This window comes from Tympanuchus pallidicinctus, unplaced genomic scaffold (assembly GCF_026119805.1).
Source record: "Tympanuchus pallidicinctus isolate F22 unplaced genomic scaffold, pur_lepc_1.0 scaffold29, whole genome shotgun sequence".
Lineage (NCBI taxonomy): Eukaryota > Metazoa > Chordata > Aves > Galliformes > Phasianidae > Tympanuchus > Tympanuchus pallidicinctus.
The window spans coordinates 3,818,246-3,838,128 of NW_026294746.1; the positions used below are offsets into that span (position 1 = coordinate 3,818,246).

At 53.0% G+C, this 19,883-nt stretch overlaps 1 protein-coding gene across 6 annotated transcripts in view; it reads right to left on the bottom strand.

Annotated features, from left to right (window-relative positions):
* CASZ1 (castor zinc finger 1) overlaps positions 1 to 19,883 on the bottom strand; it is a 148,291-nt gene that overhangs the window by 29,005 nt on the left and 99,403 nt on the right. For 5 of the 6 annotated variants that reach the window (XM_052691425.1, XM_052691426.1, XM_052691424.1 and 2 more), the window contains 4 exons: positions 13,841 to 14,398; positions 7,953 to 8,793; positions 5,994 to 6,062; positions 1,676 to 1,766 (listed from right to left, as the gene is read on the bottom strand). In XM_052691425.1, the coding sequence (XP_052547385.1) occupies positions 1,676 to 1,766; positions 5,994 to 6,062; positions 7,953 to 8,793; positions 13,841 to 14,398 (1,559 nt within the window). Of the gene's footprint in view, positions 1 to 1,675; positions 1,767 to 5,993; positions 6,063 to 7,952; positions 8,794 to 13,840; positions 14,399 to 19,883 lie in introns of those variants that run through there. The other variant, XM_052691428.1, reaches the window with a different exon arrangement.

A 19,883-nucleotide genomic window follows, 5' to 3' on the forward strand; every position in this document is an offset into this window, starting at 1 on the left:
AACATAATTTTAGCTGCTACTATCTCGAGGACTGCTATAGTTAGAAAGCAAGCCAGCAAACTACACCGCCTGCAAGAGAGACATCCAAGCTCCCAGATCCCTCACTGCAGTGGTTAGTGAGACACTGGCTGCCACATTCATGTCAGACTAGAAACTGGGAAAAACAGTCTCTTACAGCATCTTCCTGGTGTCGGTTGTCTGCCATCCCTACAATGGCTGTTTTAGGAAAATGAGAACACAGAATTTTCTTCTGGTGACAGATATGCTGGTAGCAGAGCTCAGAGCCAGATGAGGATGACCAGAAGATCCCTCCCATCCTCTACCTGCCTGAAGTAATGAGGGGATAGCCCGCTCTCAGAGCAGGATAAGTGCCTTTAAAATGAAGCTTTTCATTTCTATTTCCCACAGACATCAATATTTAACAGAGAAGGTGGGAAAGTAAATCTGATTTTTTAAAAGAAATCAATATCCATTTATTTTGAGGAGTAATTGAAAAGCCCTGCATTCTAATGTTTAACAACTTTTCTAGTCTCCCTCACAGGAAACAAATGATTATCGCTTCCACTCTCTCCTTCCATAATATCAATCCTGATCAATCTCACTGGTATTGGCATGAGAATAGATGGATACAGATTTCAACAGGAATCCCTTGGAGGCCGGAGGTATGATTTCCCTGGGTGTACATACAGGATTGCTATTGCCAATCATCGTTAATTTGTGCCCACTTATTACAGAGCGTTACTTATTATAAAATATATCTCAGCCATAAAATAATTTGCATTTTAAAAAGCAGCCTAAATCCTTATTCCCTGCGAGACCAGACAGCTCCTTTGCAAGCAGCTCCCAGACTCTTTAGGAAATAATCATGAGACCAATCACAATAATAGGTTTTTCTGTCTTTCCATTCTTTATGTTTCTCTTTCCTGGTGCACAGATATCTGTGTCACAGCTGGGACAGACTCATCTCAATTACTGAGTGCCAGGCTAGGAGCACCACTGTGTGCATCCCAGAAAAAACCCTCCTCTGATCAATAGAAACCACAGGCAAACTCAGCAGAGCCAGATCAGCTCTCGTGCTGTGGTCAGGCTCTCACTCCCATGAGACCAGAAGGTCCCCCGGGTAGGGCAGAAGTTGCATCTCATGCACAGCAGAGGTGAACTCTGGGATTCCCTCTTACACACTCTCAGCCTGACCACAGAAATGGCAGAGTCAAGCTCACAGACCTGGGAAGAGGGTAAACACTCAGCACGTGATGCAGCTTGCTTTGACGTTGCTGCCCTGGCAGATCTCCCAGCAATTACAGCATCGGACATGCTCCTGCCCCCAGCTCTCCCCACAGATGCCGGCCTGCTGCTGGTCTTATTGGGTGTTTTGTTGCAGCTACTGCCACTGCAGCCTCACTTGGGCAGCAGGAGGCTAACAGAACAGCACGCCCTGCTTTCAGCCACCATCTGTACCAAGGCAGAAGTTATCCTCCTGCTTTCACTGGTGTAAATCTGGAGTAGTTCCCACTGGCTTGAGCTGATCGATACTCTAGCAAATTCAAAATGTATCTTGCCCTCTTTTTAGAGCAGAAGAGTGATGACATGAGGGAGGATAGCACAGACAACATGCACCTCCCCTAGGCAGGACCCTTCCCACTGGGCGGCTGTGCCGTGATACCCCTTCCTTTACCTGGTAGTTGCACTCTGGGTCAAGGCAGTGGTAATGTTCTCGGTACTGGTATGCACAGTGTATGTGTCCACAGTGCTGGCTGCCAGAAAACCTGTGTGCACGAGAGGAGGACAGGAGAACAGAGAATGAAACGGTGTCCTGAGAGCAGTGTCTGTGTGCAAGGTATAAACAGAGCGAGCCCCACTCCTGCCTTCATCCCATGTGGCCAGGGCACCCAAACCCACCTGCTTTATCACCTCTGAGGACAGTGGCCCTTCCCACCTTTCTTTTCTTATTTGTCTCTATTTAAACAGGTGTTTCCTGAGAAAGATCCTTCCGGGCTTTTACCTCCTGAATCTGCATACGTTTTTTCTTTGAAATTCACCTCTATTACCTCAAAGTTGCTTACTTGTGGAAAAGTAAGAAAGGAATTAAATATCACACAATTCTGGAATTCTCATTAGTGAGTTTGGATAGCTCAGCAGTGAGTTTCAGAAACCTCCCACACCACAAGGAAACAAATGAACATCGGTCACACACGTCTACCAGGATCACAGAAAGCTCAGAAATTCATTAGTGCAAGTTATGTCTCCATTTGGTGTCACACTACAGAGGAGGCTGCAACCTGCAGAATGGAGGGAAGCCACGGAGGCAATGCAACACCATGGCAAGATTATATGGCAACTGAGTATGATGGAGAGAGCAAAGGAAGACGAGGAGAGATGAGAGAACAGTGAAGCACTGCAGGCAGTCACCTCTACCCTGTGTACAGATTCTTCCTATGCACTGCTGATGGTTATTTTCCATGTGGATGCATTTGCTCACAGCTAACCAGCACAAGGCAAAGGCGTAGGATTTTCAGCGTGCCCTTAAAGAGCAGTTAGGAGCAGAGCACCCACTCCATGCTGCCTTCCATGCAGCAAATCCGTATAATTCCTGACATAAAGGGTGAGAAAAAAGGCAGCGACGCCACATGGCAGCTGCAGACAAATGGACAGTGCACTGAGTGTGCTGACAGACAGAGCAGTGGCTGGCAAAGGAGGATGCTGTGGTGCCAGGCTGATGCGTGCGGAGATCTTCAGTGCGTATACCTGGGGAAACCGGAGGAGCTGAAGAGCTTGAAAGGGAAAAGCAGGGAGGGAAGGGGACTCAGAGGGGAAACATTCAGAGATAAAGTGCCATCTGCTCAAAGGTTCCTCCCGTCACTTCATGCTAAACGCACCGGGAGCACAGATGATAAAGGGCATCAGAAAGAAACAAGGAAGGGCAACAGGGAAAGGGGAAAAAAGGAGGAGTGAGGGTGTCCTGGGGCAGCAGAGGAAGGGGCAGCAGCAGGAGAGATGGTGGAGCACCAAAATGCAGGGTAACGTTAAGCTGCAGGACAGGAAAAGGAGCCAGGATGGAGAGCAGTACTAAATAAGGCATTTCTGGAGTGCAGTGAGGAAGAGGAGGTCAACTGCAGAGACAGCAGGGCCTCCTGGAGATGGAGGGGGGATTTAATTGACAGAAAAGGTAGACGTTGCTAAAAAATTAAATTACTTTTTTTCCTCGGCATTCACAAAGGGAGACAGGGACAGATGCCAGGAGCAGACATGCCCTTCCCTGGGGAAGGAGAAGAAATACCGCAGGAAATCGGGATCACGTCAGAACAGGTGATTGAGAAACTGGAACAAACCCTGGCAGTGGAGAAGAAACAACCCACAAAGCAAACAGCAACGCTGGCTGCACAAATAGAGGGCACGAAGCAGCACTGAGGGAACTGGTCCTGCTGGTCTGGGGCTTGTGGAAAGGCCAAGGAGCTGTGGGATGGCACGGGGAGAGCAAAGAACTGCGCAGGGCTGGGGAGATGGGGTGTGCGGGCCAAAGGGACACTTGGCAAAGGCAGAGCTCGGGGAGAGCTGCCCCAAAGAGCACGGAGGGAAAGGATGATGCAGCAGAGATGCCAGCTGCAGCAGAAGGGCTGGACATCAAAGAACTCTGCAGGCAGCTGAGCATGCCGGGTGCTGGGGGAAGGATGGACGCAGCACACACGGCTCGGAGGGGACGGGCTGCTCCTTCAGCCCGCAGGGTGAGGTTCCTAAAGGGTTATCTTTATCCCGTGTTTCTTCTGACACTTGAAACAGTTCAAAGCTATTAATTTTTAAAGCACAGCAGCTGTTTAGCTTTTTCATAACAGGAAAGCTCGCCCAGCACACACTCACTTCCACGCATCCACACGCGCCCATTTCCATGCACACGCTCTGAGGTGCATCAACACCCCGATTAATTTACATGACCGTCCGCACAATTTCCATGCACACCAACAGGCGTGAGCACACACACACCTGATTGCAAACTCAGGCCATTTCATCACGCTGATATGCAAATCCAAACTCGTAAGCTGTGAGTACAGGCACAGATTCATTTCACAATTACACCTCCCTCCCCTTCCCTCACTTTAATCTCTGCGCTTTCTTTTTTTTTTTTTTTCTGGCCAAAGAACCAGTCTTGATCTGGCAAGAGTTAGAAAGAAAAACTAGGATAAATAAATAATAATAAAAATAATAAATAAAGGAGTCGGCATGCTTAGTGAGTGTTTACAGACTCATTACCCTGTAACGATGATGTGAAAGAAGGAAGAAAAAAACCCACCCCAATTACAAGGGGGGGGAGGAAACCCACACAGAAATAAATATTTAAGCAAGTGCTGCCAGAAGCACCATCTGCTGAGGCACTAATAATAATAATAATAATTTTTTTTCTGTGGTCTTTTTTTTTTTCTTTTTAAATTATAAATATAGAGAAAAACAAAAAATAAAAAAAAAAAAACCAACCCACCCCAAACTAGCTAAGTAAGAGGTTTTGTTTTGTTGTGTGAGAGAATGGATTATCCCTGGGCAGCTTTTGGCAATGGCTCTGGCAAACTCATTAAGCTAATTATGCAGCGCAGACATACAGTGTCGTGTCTCTCTTCCCCCCCTACCCCCTCATTTTAAGGCTTAGAACTGTTTTTAAAATTGTGTGTAAATGGAAGGGATGTGGCTGGGCCGCCAGCGGGCGGCTTGCGGAGCTCTTTGAGCAGGATGTGGTGTCCCTGCGCTGTCTCAGCAGCCTGCTCGGTTACCTGCCCAGGGGAAGGGGCTCGCCGAGCACTCAGAGCAGTGGATGCGGTGTGGGGTTCGAGCAGGGCTGCGCGAGAGGGGAGCTGGGGACAGCGAGAGCGGCGCCGCCTCTGAGCGAAACCCGGCAGGCTCAGCAATAAAAGGGCGCTGCTCCTTCTGCGCCGCGCAGCCGTGGGCCCAAAGCCTGCTTTCCTTCCTGTGCCCTCCCAGGAGGTGGGGAGCTGCTGCGTGCACCAGAGGAGCTGCACGCGAGTGGCCTCCTGCCCCCCTTCTGCTCCAGAAGGCATGTGGGCAAAGGGGCTCCAGGGGCATCGCTTGCTCCCACCCTCCTGCCCTGCCCATGTGCCCAATCCTCCCTGCAGCTCCCCTGCAGCTGGCTCCCCCAGGAAGCCCCCACAGTCTTGGGCAAGATGGGGAAGCACAGTGCACATTCCCCTCCCCTCCTGTTCCCCATGTGCTGGTGGGAACAAATCCTTCAGCTGCATTTGTGGAGAGAAGTGCTCGCTGGTGTGGCTCTGTACACAAGGGGCTCTCACGGTGAGCTCCTCGACAGCACCAAAGGAGGATTCAGGGGCTGGGAGCAGAGGCTGACGAGCTCCAAAGCAGGCAGGTGTTCTGCAATAATCTCCTCTCTCCCTCTGGCTCTGATGGCATTACTCTGTGCCACCGCTGCAGCTTGGGCTCCTTTTCAGCACTGCTCATTCCTGCTTGGCCAGAGCTCAGCCAAGGTGCCCCAGACTGCACACAGCCAGCGAGGGTTTTCAAGTAACAGAGCTGCAGAATATCCCCTTCTGGTTCTGAGAGCTGCCCAACCTCGATTCACTTGTGGATTCCTCCCAGCCTGTGCTCTGAAGACGACATGTCCTTCTGCCTCCACTGGGCACGGACACAGCGGGGGAAAAGGCTGGAACTGGCACAGCAAGGGGCACAGAGTGACAGCTGAGACACGGCGCTCCCATTTACATCACAGGCTTCTGCAGTGAAACATTTTTCCACTATTTGTCACAAGTCTAGCAGCTCTGGGGAGCCGAGCACGCTCTTGGCATGCCTGTACACCTCTCACAGCTACTGCTATCCCGAGCAGGGGAACAGAGTGAGCGCAGATGCCAGAAGGAAATGGAAGTGCCAGCAGCTGGTTTTAAACACTTGGGCCAGATGGACAAACCTCATCTCTCCAAGGCTCATTCTACCCTCTTTCTCCCAGCCCTCTCACCAAGAAAGAAGACAGTTTTGCCTACCTGGCAATATACTTCTGGTAAATATTTACATCTTCGCTGACGGTGGGTTTGTCAGTGGGTAATCCATTCCTAGGGAGAAACAGAGGACAGAGCTGGTCAGCAGCAGGGGCAGGCACAGCTCCTTGCTTCTGCACAGCACCACACACCAAGAGGGAGGTGACCACACGCCGTCTGCAAACCAGGGATGGCCACATGAAGACAGAGGCCTCCCCAAAGCACCTTGCAACACTGCCCATGTTTACACAGATGGGGCAGCAGAGGCATTTATTTTAATCTCTAAAAACCAACCGAACACCCATGCCACATGAGCTTAGGTTTCTTGGCACCAATTGGAAACATAAAAATTACATCCTCGCTGAGTTCTGCAAGAGGAAAAAAAGCTCCAGGGCAGGCTAAGCCCATTTGAGACATATTGGCCCATCAGCACAATCCTGGCTTCAACAAGGACACCTTTGCCCAGGTTTACTCAGAGCAGGTAGACGAGTTCCTAGCATTGAATGGTTGAGTTTCAACCTGTGGTATATGTGGATATGCACAATTCCTGCCAGGTTACTGGGTTTCAGTGGGGACTGAATGGAAAACCAGGTCCCAGAGAGAAGTTAGCACAGCCAGCAGGTTGCCTTCTTTAATCACAGAAGCCTGTCTGTAGCAAGCAGCCCGGAGGAGAAGGACCAGAGCCACTTCCGAGTTCCATGTGAGCACGAGAAAGGAAATCAAACTGGAATCCCCAGGCAGATGGAGGCTCACAGCCTCCACGCGGTGACCACTGAGCAGCTGAGTGCTCAGGATACTGCAGGCACAGAGGCTCTGGCCACGTCACCCATCACAACAAGGCACGGTGCCTACAGGAATATTTACAGCCGTGTTCTTTAGTAATAGCAGTCCCTGCCTGCCATCTGGAGCACGTACCAGGTTCTTCTCACAGGGGGGGTCAGATAATAATCTTTTACCCTTTCTTGACCCTAACCACAGAGCTCCCACATCTGTCTGCAGGCAGCTGGGGCATGGCTGCCTCTCACAAAGGCAGGATCACCAGCTCTGCGCATCAGTCAGGGAAATGTGGCACTGATAAATCAGTGGCATGTCAAATCAGAAGGTTTTTTACGCAGTTTGACTCTTTTTCAAAAGATTCTCATGACAGAAAGACCCATATCAGCCCTGGCACTCTCACTGCACCATGGCATTTAAACGCAGTCATCCCTGGTACATGCACTGTGCAGTTGTGTCTGTGCCCCTCGGGTATGCGTGCAGCTCTTCTACAGCTGCCACCTTGGGAAGCCAAACTACACAGTAATACAAAGTTTGGCAAGGCCGTTGACTATCTCTATTCAGTCAATGGCATCACTGCAGAGATTGCCAGCAATGTGTAAGAGGTCATTAGTGGTATTTGGGCTAATGAGTTTGCCCAGTCTGCAGGGTAACTGAATCACATCCATTTGTGTAAGGAACAAGCACACTGAGAAGACACAGGCCCAGTCCCATAAAAGTACATGTATGCCTAATTCCTGTAAAATCAATGGGAATTAGGCACAGAAATGTTCGGGATGTTCCAGGACATACAAAGACTCCCTCTCTATCACTCAGCAGTTTTGCCACTGAGTTAAATGGAAGCAAGAATCGGTTTCTCACAGCATGGCTGGCTGCCTGGGGCACTGGAGGAAGAGGGAAGGAAGCAGTTATGATCTTGACCTCAGAGCGCTGACAGCACCATGTCCCCTTATCTCTCCTTTCAGCATACGAGCCCAGGAGCTAGCAGGCTCTGGATTCATGGCTGTGACTGCTGAGGGCAGGCCACATCCTCAGCACAAGACAGAGATGGAGAGTGTGACAGGAGCAGACACAGAGAGCAAAGAGAAACATCTCACTAACAGTGCAGTACGTATCAGTACACGGACTATGATTTGCTACTGACCCATGCACTCGCTAACACAAAGCTAAGAACAGTGGGAGGACACTTACTTCACTGTAGAGACTGTTCCAGTTGTGATGGAGTCTGTCTTGGAGAAAGTCGACTTCAGGTACTCAGGAGTGTTGAATGGCAAGGAGACAGCCTGCTCCGGGCCGGCCATGGGAGTGCTGCTGGGGGTGCTGGCGAGAGGAGCAGGGGCCAGGCTGGGTGTTGGAGCTTTCACCTGAGTGAGTTTCTGAATGTTCCTCACATCGTACTTGGAAGGCCGGCCCACCTTGCCTGTCTTGAAGGCGATGGCTCCTCCCATGTCTGGGCTGCCTTCCCCAGGCTTGAAAAGGTGCAAGTACTTGACGTTTTCTAGGTCATACTTGGAGGCCTTCTTGTAAGTGTTGCCGTTCTGTGGCCTGATGCTCTCACCCGTCTTCAGCTTCTGAATGAAGAAGTCGTATTTGGAGGCCCGTGACATCAGGCCCTGCATCTGGGAACTGCTGGGAGAGGGCAGCGGCAGGATGGTGGCTTTGGTCTCCGTCAGCATGGAGGCATCTGGACCTGGCAGCCGAATGGGCTGCGCCAGCACCGAGGAAGCTTCTTTGCCCAGCTTGGAGCCCAGCTCCTCAGACTTGGCCAAGTGCATGGGCCAGGAGAGCTGCTCTCCAGCCTTGAGCTTGCGGATGTACTCCTCGTACTTGGAGAATCGAGCTCGCTTGCTCATGGCGTCCTCGCCAGGGAGAGAGGCTGCAGCTGCGGTGGCCTCTGAGGTAGCAGCGTTCAGCTTGTCGAAGCTGATCTTGCGGGCCAGCTCATCCCGCATGTTCTGGTCATCGTAGCCAAACATGCCCAAGAATTCATTCATGGTGGTGGCAGCGTAATCTCGCAGCGACGAAGCTTCCCCTGCAGAGAACCAGAGGGAGAGAGTCATGCAAGGGGTTGATTTTTCTTCTCCTCCCATACCAGCACTGGTAGCGAGGAGGGGGGTTAGGAGGAGAGGGGAGCATGATCTACTGACGTTTGGCTCACTTGTTAGGTTTTACGACTCTTAAATTAATTTGTTTTAAAAAAAAAAGTAATTAATACTGGGGTAAAATAAAAAGAGTTCATCAATGCCAGGAAAATCAATTTCCTAAATGTTCTAGCCGATGGCTTTTCAGTACATTAAACAAAGTTTCATAAATGTCTCTGCACTCTCGCCTTGGCCTAATATGAAGAAAAAGTAATTTTACTGGAAGTGAGACCAATGCCAATATGCTGAGGTTTATGCGGTTCTGTCCTTGTGTGAGTGTGTGTGTGCATGGACAGACCCACGGCGATGGGCCGCAGTGCTGGTGACCATAGGGGTGCAGCAGGAGAGGGCAGAGTGGGGCGGTGCTGAGCAGGCAAGGGAGGCAGAAGAGGTGGGGATGAAGGAAGGTAGGGCTGCATGCCTGAGCAGCTCGTGGGAAGGAGAGAGGGAAAGGAGTGGAGAAGCCAAGACAAAGACAGGATGGTTCCAGTGGTCGCTGCAGTCCTTCTTGCAGTTCTCTTCAGCCCGCTTTCTCCCAATGACTGGGGAGTTTCTCCTTGCCACACGCCAAGGGAAAGCAATTCAGTGAGGACAGTGGAAACCTACTGGCTGCATCCTGAGCAGCCAAGAACAGCTCCCAGTACAAGAAAAGGGGAAAGCCTGCGCAGGTGCCAAATGGATGCAGCATTCTCTCCATCAGCATTTGGGCTGAGGACACACCATGTGGGCTTCAGAGAGAGGAGGTGCGCTCCCTCCAGTGAGTGGGAAAGGGGCAGGAGGGGCTGCTCTGCCTGGGGGCACCAGGAGACCAGGCAAAAGCTCTTCCCAGGTTCTCTCCCTCCCCTGTTCCCCTTCCTGGGCCAGCAGGGGAAGAACACACATCTGGAGGTCACCCAATATCAGTATAAAGAGGAAATACAGATTGTTCTGATGCGGCAGCTTGGACTCATTTGGGCTTCAGTCTGACACAGTGTTTCTCCTCCTCCTCCTCCTCCTCCTCCTCCTCCTCCTCCTCTCTCTCTTGCTTTCTCCTGCAGAGTAAAGATTTACTGTGTGCAGCAGTCCTTCAGACCTCCCCTATCATCCTTTCCATTCACTCACATGAGCTCTGGGGTAGGCAGGCTACCACAGGAGCACCAGCAGGGGCACAGGAGGCAGGTGGAGGGTCTGGGCACTGGGTGCAAAGCTCAGACCCAGACAGCACAGCTTTGGAAAAGAAGGCATCGAGCCACAGAAGTTGTTAACAGACCCAAAGCATGAAAACAAACCTACGAACTGGGGAGCTGATAGCCTGCAATGCCACACGCCTGGGCATGCATTTACACAAGCACTTCTGCACGCACAAGTGCCAGTCAATGAGCAATCTCACAATTTAGCAGCCATCAGCTTGCACAAATCTGCTTCCACAGGACTATGAGGAGGAAGAGACTGCCTCGAGCAGGCACTAAAATGTGCGTGTCTGTGAGGGTCACATTCCTGTGTCAATACTGCTCGACACAGCTGAGTTCACAGAGCAGAACTGCTGCTGCACCAGTTCCCCGGGTACGTGAGAAAGGCCGCACACAGAACATGGCTGCAGCCTGCAAGCAGCACGTTGCAGGCACCCTGCCCAGTGCTGGGGGTTGCTTCAGCCCCAGATCACCTGCCAGTTAGAACTGCATTGGATTTTGGGATGCCCAATTTCAGAACAGGCATCCTGACAGGTACAGAATGGGCAGCAGTGTCCCTGCAGGTGGGGGCTCTGGATGTAGCTTTTGGTCCTTGCACATCCTGGGGGTGTTAAACACAGAATCAGACCCACAGAGCCCAATAACAAGCCTTGTACCCTATTCACAATAACAAGCCTTGTGGCCAGACTGGTGCAGAGCTCAGATGCACAACCCAAGACCATTGGGAAGGGTGAGCTTTCAGATCTTCTGAGTTTTGCAAAGTGTGAGCGTGAGCTCAGGTTTCAGCACCCCAGATCTGATCCCCTCATCCCCCACAACACCCCGCATTGTCTGTCTCCCTTTGCTCAGGTTTGGTTCTGCGACACCTCCCCCGATGAACGGCTTTGTGAGCGTTGCTGTCATTTCTCATCCACGTTTAGGTGGAACCTTGGCCAGCTCCCGCTGCCTACAGAGCACACCTTCCCTCATCCACCAACACACCCCTACAGCCCTGACAACCTCCACGTTTCTGTAGCTAGGCAGAAGGCTGGGGGCTCTTGCGTTCCAACCTGAGACCCTTCCAACCCACTCTTGTTACCGAGCAGACAGACAGCTCTCCCGTACCCATGTGCAGACAGAAGCGAAGCAGAAGAAAAGCGGCTGAGAAACGAATCCCTGTGAAAAGTGAGCAGCCCTCCCCCTGCATCGCATTTTTCTCTCCCCTTCTGTGTGATAACAAAAGGGCTCCCTCTCCCCTCGCTGCGGCTCTCCATTTGTGGGCATTGCCAAAGAGCAGAGATCTGCGAGTCTCAGAGCAGCTATCATATCACAAAGGATCCGGAGCTAGCAAAAAAGGGGCTAAAAATAGCCTGCAGCAGCACACTATATATGGAAGGAAAAGCAAAACAGCCCAAATGGAGCTCAAGGTCTGGATCCTGGGGGATGGGGCATCCCAACCAGGGCTCTGTCCTTTATCCTGCTCGGGAGGGGGACGTGGAAATCTGGGGGCAGTAGGATAACGCAAGAGAAACTGGCACTTGTCATGCACATTCTTCCAAGTGGGCTCTGCCCAGGAAATCTAGAAGAGAAATATTCCCTTTGAAAGGAATATTTTGAAGGCTACTGCTCCCTTTCTGAGAGAGACAGCCCACAGGCTAAGAAAACTTTGAAAACCTGCACACAGGAAAGCTCCTGGTGACCGCTTTAGAACAGTGTGTAAGTAATGGGCAGAGGGAAGAACAGGGGACTGTGCAGGAAAATTCCCCCAGTGGGAAGGGATCCCGGTCAGAGCCTGTACCAGGAGTGTAAATGCTATATATAAACGTGTGTGGAGGACCGTGGGTCAGTCAGGGTGCAGGAGAGGGTGCGTGAATGAATGAGGAAACAGTGTGTGTGGGCAGGTCGGAGGCTGACACACATCTCTTGCCGGCCGCTGGCTCTGCAGCTCCTGGAGGCACACAGTGAGGCTCAGCATCGACTCCTCGGTCCTTGAGTGTTCCCTATGGGCATCAGCTGTCTTGTTGCAAAGCATGAGGACCAAAGAGCACGGAGCAAGCCTCTGCAAACTCCTGCGTGATGCCCAGCAAGCCCTGCTGCATGACCCTGGAAGGGGACACTGGTGGCAGGAATACTTTGTCCTCTCCAGCACAACAGATCCTTCACACTGCTTTCCAGGGAATCGCTGCCATCCACATTTACACCAGACTTCCTGAAGCAGACGACCAAGACCCAGCAGCACGTCCTCTGCATGTCAAACCCCGAGTGGCTCCGTATGTGAACCCCACGTGCCATTACCTGCCCCCTGTCCAGCCCCCAGTGACAGCTTACAGATCTTTGTGCAATCCTCTGACAGCACAGCCCACGAAAGGCATATCACTAACTCCTACCTGACAAAAAACCTCAGTTCCTTCTCATTTTCCACAGGTTGGCAATGTATTTTGACATTCTAGGTTCCCCTCCTTCTAGTTTTCATGGCAAATAAAAGCTGCAAATGCAGGCTAAAGGGAATTAAAACAAACTGAAAACTGAGTCCAGGCACAATCACCTTGTGTCTGGGAACGACAAGGGCTTTCCTATCAAAGGAAACTGAAGGTCACACTTTTCCTCATTGATCTTGCAATGTTTGTTAATTACTCTGTCACTGATGTGGCGAAGGATAATTAAACAGCTCTGTTTATATCTTATATGCATAATTATGTGCGCTGCCACTGAACTCGTGAAGACTAGAGAATGTGCCTCTCCAGAAGGGGAACGGACAGACGGAGATGAGTTTAGGCTGCATTATTAACAGGAGGAGGAAAACACAGGCACACACAAAAGGAGGAAAGTTTGATGGATTCACAAAGTGCTGAGATCAGGGGAGGGTGCACACAGGTGGAGCAGATTAGGGGGGGATCTTTCAATTATAGATCCAACCCAGCCGAGTGACAAATCAGGGGGAGGGAGCTGCTGCCCTAATAGAGAGAATTCAATCTGTCCTAAGCTTCTTCTGAAGCTTAGCACTAATATGGCCCCAAAAAATCAATCTGGGGGTCCGCATATCAGAAAACGAGCAAGAAACTCAGCTGGGGTTTTCCCCAGTAGCTGTGGCTGAACACAGATTTTGAATGAGGTAAAGAAATAAGATGTGAGCTATATGAAAATAGGAAATGCACACATAGGCTGGGGGAAGACTCTTTGCAACGACATCCAAGTCAGCGCCCAGTTCAGAAATGGGGGCTGCGCAGTTTTGAGAAGAGCAGCTCTGCTGGGCAGGAGATGGAGCTGCTGTGTATTACCCCTAACAAGGCAGGAGTGCCAGGGCAGCCCTCGTGGAGGGGCCAATGCTGGGTGGCAGCAGCCACTGGGGAAGAGGGGAAGCAGTGATGGAGCTTGACTGGGTGAGGGGCTGGGCATCTGTTAGAGGTTTCTTTTTTGTACAGCCCTTGGGTCCCACGGTCAGCTTTCAGCTTAGAGGGTATCACTGCTGGGTAAAGTCAACTGGTGGGCACAAGCACGCTTACACACTCTGTGTGAGAACAAACCTAGGGAAGATCTACTCTACCATTGGATCTGTGGTCTGGGAAGAGACCCAGACACATCCACCCCGCTAAGGGAGGGTACTCTGAAGCAGAGACAAAATGGTCACATTCCCAAAAGCAAAACACCCAGCAGCCAGGCAGGCCTCTGCTAGGGGACTCGGGGTCTCTAGCCCTCTCCTGGGCAAACACACCCAGCAGAAGCTTCGCCTTTCCCTCGAAACGTGTGGCCAAGTCACCGCCCCATGCAGGGGTGGGTGGCAGGGCCTTACCTGAGGTGGTTCCCAGCTTGGAGGCCGCCTCGCTGGAGGCCCGGTACGCGTCATCCTTGGAGGCCGCCCCGTCGGAATCCCTGTCGTCCAGGAATGTGCCATCCTGCGAGCCCCGCAGCGCGTCTGCCTCGTCCCCGTTGTCCTCCTCGTCGCTGCAGCCCTTGGGCTGCACCATGTAGACCCCTTCAGGCGGCACCTCCGCACCCTCGGCGCCCCGGCATTCCTTGCCCTCGGCCCGCCCCAGCAAAGGCTCCTCGTACTCCCCGTTCACCCACTTCTCGATCACCTCCCTCCTCTTGTCCTCCTCGATCTTCTGCACGTGGCTGAGTCCGTCTGAAAACTCAGTCCCTGACTCCTTGGTCCCGGGCTGAGGCAGATCCTTGTTGCTGCTCTCCCGCTGCGGCCCTTTGTCCGCACGCGCCTGCTCGGCTCCCCCGTGGTCGAAGACAACCTGGCGGCTCAGCTTGGCACAGATTGCATTTAGCTTCAGGCCGCCTTTGCGCTTGGCAGCCATTGTGGGTTTTCCTGAGGTTGCGTCAGTGCATATAGTTCTTTCAGCTGGAAGGAGAGAGGGGAAAGAAGCGAGGAAGGGCATTAGAGGGATCAGAAATGACCGTTCCCAACCCACAGGCCTTCACACAGGCCTCTTGTCCCAGGAAGGATGGGATGGAGTCTTTCTAAGCTCAGAGCTGAGGCTTGGGCTGCAGAGTTGGTGCTCCCGACCTCTGTTCCCAACAGAGGGCCTCAATGGAGGCTGGAGCTGGTGCTGAGATTGAGCTTGGCTCAGAAAGCCCCAACACCTCAGGCAAGTGAATGCAGCTGGTCTGTTGGAAGCCTTCATCCTGCAGCACTACCTGCCCCCAGCCCCATGCCCAAATTGACACAGCTCCAAGCACATGTAACAGTTTCCCACTGTATGGGTGGTGAGTTCACTTTGTAGCCTTGATTTACAGGCTCAGTGGAGAACAACTATGGGGCACGGAGAACCAGTACAGAGAGCAGAGAACCAGTATGCAGTAGGGAGAACCCATATGGGTGATGGGAGCTCTGTGCTGAGCTGGGTGTGAGGCAGCTCAATGGAAGCAAACCGCCTGGGGTGGCATCAGCTGATCAGCCCCTGTGACTGCTTGCTCTGCTCTCACACACACAGGAAATTCTGCTCTCACACTTCCCAGCACAATCAGCTAATTAGTGGAGGTTTGTTATTTTAATGTAGTTTATTCATATGTGACAGCTAGTAAAGGAGGGGTGAGGGAACGTGGGGGGAGAAAGGAAGAAGGTGAGGTCTTAACTTCAAGGTCATGGAGAAGCTTGAACTAAACGGTCCCTATCACAGAGTCACTCACATAATTGCACCTCACCAACAATTAACAGGATTCAATCACAAAAAAAAAAAAAAAAAAAAAAAAACACCACAGCGAAAACCTGATTCTAAACCAGCTGCGTTGTCTCATTTCTCTTTTTATTTACAGTCCCTGTGAGAGGCACTCAGAGTGAGCAGGGTGACGGGTCCCAAAGCAGAGGTGTCAGCAGGGGCTCCTGGGTCCCTGCGTGCTGCGACAGGGAGGTGCTGCTCCACAGAAGCAAAGAGATTAATCAGACCCCCTACAACGCACCCAGAAGCCATCGTGACAGCCCCTAATCCCGTAACATGACAGCCCAATACAAACACACTGAAACTTTAGACCTGCTGTCCAAGAGCCAGAGAGTGGCTGCTTAGCGTAAACTCCTGACAGCTTCAGACACGCTTCCCCGTCACAGGCTGCAGGAATACCCCCCTGACAAATCTATCGGCCTCCCACACAAAGTGAGACAAAACGCTTTCCTAATGTCCCGAATGCATCCCCCCTCTGCCCCAACTGCATCCCTGCAGGAGCAAGAGCAGCTCCCAGCCATGCGCCTGCAACAGCAGCAGGTGTGAGCCACACACGTGTGGCTTACAGCATCCCATCTCCCCCAGGCATCCCCGCACACCTCCCCAAGCGTCTCCCTTTCACACCTCCCCCCCCCCCCCGCACACAGCCTCGTGCCTACAGATGGGCGCCCGCAATGCTGCCGAAGTCTCTGCATGTTGGCACCTTCCTTTCCCATCACATTCCCGCTCTATTTAGGGCAGAAAGTGCCGGCCGCTCCCGTGCGCAGCAGTACCGTGCTGGGACTCTGGGGAGGCTGCTGTGAGCTCCAGCTGGAGCCTGGCCAGGACCCCGACAGCTCACTGTGTGCACTCGGCGGGGGGCCAGCAGTGCGGTGGGGCAGGTGGCCGGGGCCAGGGCAGCCAGTGACCCCGGTGCTTCCTTGTCCTGGCAATCAGGACAGCCGGCGTGATGGGTGCAGGGAGGGAGGCACGCAGCCACCCACTGCCCCCACCCCGCAGGCACGGCAGGTCCCATTATGCTGGGCTGGAGGTGAGCAGCCAAGTGAGCGCACCAGACGGCAAATGAATATATAAATATTTATCCAAAGGAAGAGGGGAGCAGACGTTCCCGAGGCTGCACTTGCTGCGTACGCAGCAGCTCCAGGGAGCCTGCAACTTGTCTTCTAGTCCTGGCCCCGTGGCACACACACCCCAATCCTGTCCCTCTGGCCCCCCAGCTCCTGCCTTTCCCTCTTGCACCTCTCCTGTCCCCTCTCCTGTGCTTGACTGCTTATTTTTAGCACGGCGATGCTCTTCTTTAACAATCTGGGCATCTTTCTGTGAAGTCTGAGTTAAAAATAAAGCAAGTTTAGAAGACGTACCTTTCCCATGATCTACCAAGCCAACCCTCCCAAAGACCATCTCTCCATCCCACCTGTGCCTGTATGACTGCAGGGAATCAGAACTCCCCCCTCCTCCTGCAACTCTGCCGCCAGCTCTCAGCAAGCCGGTGCATCTCTATCTCCCCATCCCTGATCTCCTCGTCTCTGGGGCAACAGGGACATTGGCAGTATCTGCATTTCTCCTTTAGGCTGACAACTTCCAACAGGGAAGGGAAACCCGGCTGGCAGAGAACCACTGAGAACGGCACTGGGGCTGGAGGGGAGCAGAGCATCCTCACACGTCCAGGTAGGGGGGCAGCAGGAGGCCCTGGATCCAGGAGTCCCTGCCCCAGCCCCCTCCCCACTCCACAACCCGCCAGGTCACCCCACGTCCGCACTGTGCTGTTTAAAGATTCCCAGCTAAGTAAACATCCCCCTTCATTTTCTTCTTCCAAATAGAAATGTTTTGATTTTGCATCAATCCGAGGAAGCCATTTATAACCTGAGCCTGTCACGGGGACTTTTCATCTCTGCCCAGGACGAACTCTCCCACATGCTCTATTTACACTGAGTGCTTCCTCTGAAAACAATGCCACCGGCAGCATGCCTGCCACCCCCTCCCCACGCCCTGCCACCAGACACCGGCTGCCCTGCACCATCCTCAGGACATCGCTCCCTTCAAGGAGGAGCACAGCACCCAGCAGTGCTTTGGGCTGGGGACACAAAGGACCCCGGTGTGGAAGAGAGGGGTGCTGAGCCCGGGGATGGAAACCCCGTGGGGTGGGGCAGGGCAGGAGGGCTCAGGGCTATGCCATGGGATGGGGCACAGGATGGGGAGGGCCAGCGCGGCGGCACTTCAGAGGGCCGGGCACGTCGAACAGATGGAGCTTTCATATTCTTATTGAAGAGTTTTCAGCCCAGCTGAGCAGCTCCGTTCAGGAGGGAGGTCCCAGCGCCAGCTTTCCAGGAGCTGCAAGCTCTCATTCGATTAATTATTAACAGTATTATTTGGGGCGGGGAGGGGGAGGGAAGGAGGGCCCACAAGCTGCATGGCCTTTTCTTTTTTTAACCACTGTGGTTCGAGTCCAGCATGGCAGCAGAAAGCCGCAGCCGTGCCCCAGCCATGCCCAGAGCGGTGCATAGCAGCCGGGCACAGCCCCTGCAGGGACATCTCCCCTGGCACTGGAGCCCTGCGCCAGCCCAGGCAGCCCCAGCCCAGCCACGGTGTGAGAGTGGATGCAGTGTGTGTGCTTTCCCCTCTCTGGTTTATCAATAAAACATTTTATTGCTTTTAGCCCAGGAAATGACCTTGGATTAGTGGATGCTGCCTCTTCTGCCTGGCCTTGGGGACTTCAGTGAGGCTCTTTAGCAGCCCTGCGTCCTGCCCACATGTCGGCATGGAGCGAGGGGAAGCCCTGGGTGCACACAGAGGAGCAGCACAGCACAGTGAGCCATCCTCCTGCCTTCCCCACTGCACTGCGCTGTGCTGCCCATCCAGCAAGGGGCAAAGGGAAGTCCTCGAGCTGCAGCACGGTTCTCAAAGCCTGCAGGGTGCTGCAGCCACAAGCCAGCCTCACTGTCCATGTCCCCTCCCATCATCCCAAGCACACAGTTCTGCCCCAGGTCGCCTTGTGCCCCACGCAGAGCTGAACCCCCTCGCACCATGCAGCCTGCAGTTGGTGTGAGCCTGGCCTCTGCCACCCCCACGCCCGCTCCCTGCAGCCGCGTCCGCCTCAAGAGTGAGCCCTAAAGTGTTAACGGCGATTGGTGAAATGGCACAGCAGATTGCTACAATAAATAATTTACTGATATTTATAAATATTCAAATCAGCAGGCTTCAGAAATTGAAAGGGGGGGGCTGAGACGATGGGGAGGGGAGCGCACACGCGCGTGCGTGTGTGTGTTTGTGTGTGTATGTGGAGGGAGGGGGGGCCAACATTAATTCCCAGGCTCTCCAAATTCATTTGAGGACTGTTTCTCATTTCAAACAAATATTAAATCTTTTGGTGTCAGACCTCCAAATAAAGCACTGAGCGGAATGTGGGGCACCTGCAGCTCCGTCCCCTCGGGTGGCTGCGGGCAGGGTGAGGAGCCATGCCACCGCCCCAGCTCAATGCCAGCCCTCATCCAGGGCAGAAACTGCCATTGCTGCCCCCGAGAAGCCGCAGGGCTCCTGGCTCTCACTCCTTGCTCTGTAAGGAAGTTCAGTTTCAGGGGTCAAAGCAGGAGGTTCAAGGCCAGGAGCCCTGGCACAGTGTCTCTGCCAGCCCCCAGCTCTCTGTGCAGAGGAGGAGTGAGGATGAAGACCCACACAGCTGAATCCCACACCTTTCACTGAGGTACGTGGTTAGTGGGCACAGAGGGGACGGGTTGGGGTCAAGCTTTGCGATCTTCGAGTTCTGTTCCAACCTTAATGATGCTATGATTCTAAGAATATCGGGATCTCTGAGCTCACCCTGAGCCTCCTGCACGCCTAGTGCCCTGCCTGAGCCCTGGGACGGCCGCAGGAGGTGATCCTGTGTCCTGCCCCATAGCACCCCATTGGCAACGCCAGGCTCCAGCATGGGGCGAATTTCCCCAGATGAGTAATGGCTTTTCTAATGCACGGGCAGGCTGTCAGCTTCCCTACTCCCAGTGTTTTATGGGTTTAACTGAACGGCTCTGAACTCCCTAGTAAGAAATAAAGTTATCCCTCAGCGTCCCTTCTAAACATTTCACTCAGTGCAAACGGTGTTTAAGAAAAATGAGGACATATTTCTTCTTAAGGATGCAGTATCCCCCTTCAGAGGCCTAATTTATGCCATATATCACTGGCCAGGGAGAAGAAGGCAGTGCAGACCTCACACTAGGAGTGAGCTGGTCCCGGCCGTCCCTCCTTGTCCCACAGCCCAGCACTGAGCTTGGGGGCTGCCACGAGCCCAGAAGCAGCAGCAGGAGGCACTTGCTGGAGAGCCTCTACTGGAGGCACTTTCAGTGCAGGGCCGGTGATGGAACGCTCCAGTTTGCTGCTCTGGGTGCTGTGCAGGCCTGCATGCAGCCCCCAGGCTTCAGGGCTGTTCCTTCAGGTGGCACGGAGCTGAGAGAAGCACCTGCAGCTCCTCGTCCTCGCCTTTTTTATTTATTATTAATTTTTTAGCTCAGTGAAAAGGTTTACTATCCTAAGTAGCCTCACTCAGCCTAACTAAGTCCATAAATCACGCGGGCCTGCTGACATCACGGCCCTGCCATCAATCCGCCCACAGGTTGTGGGGAACAGAGGGGAAGAAGCCAAGAGATGGGTGAGATGCAATGGGGCACACAGGGCCTG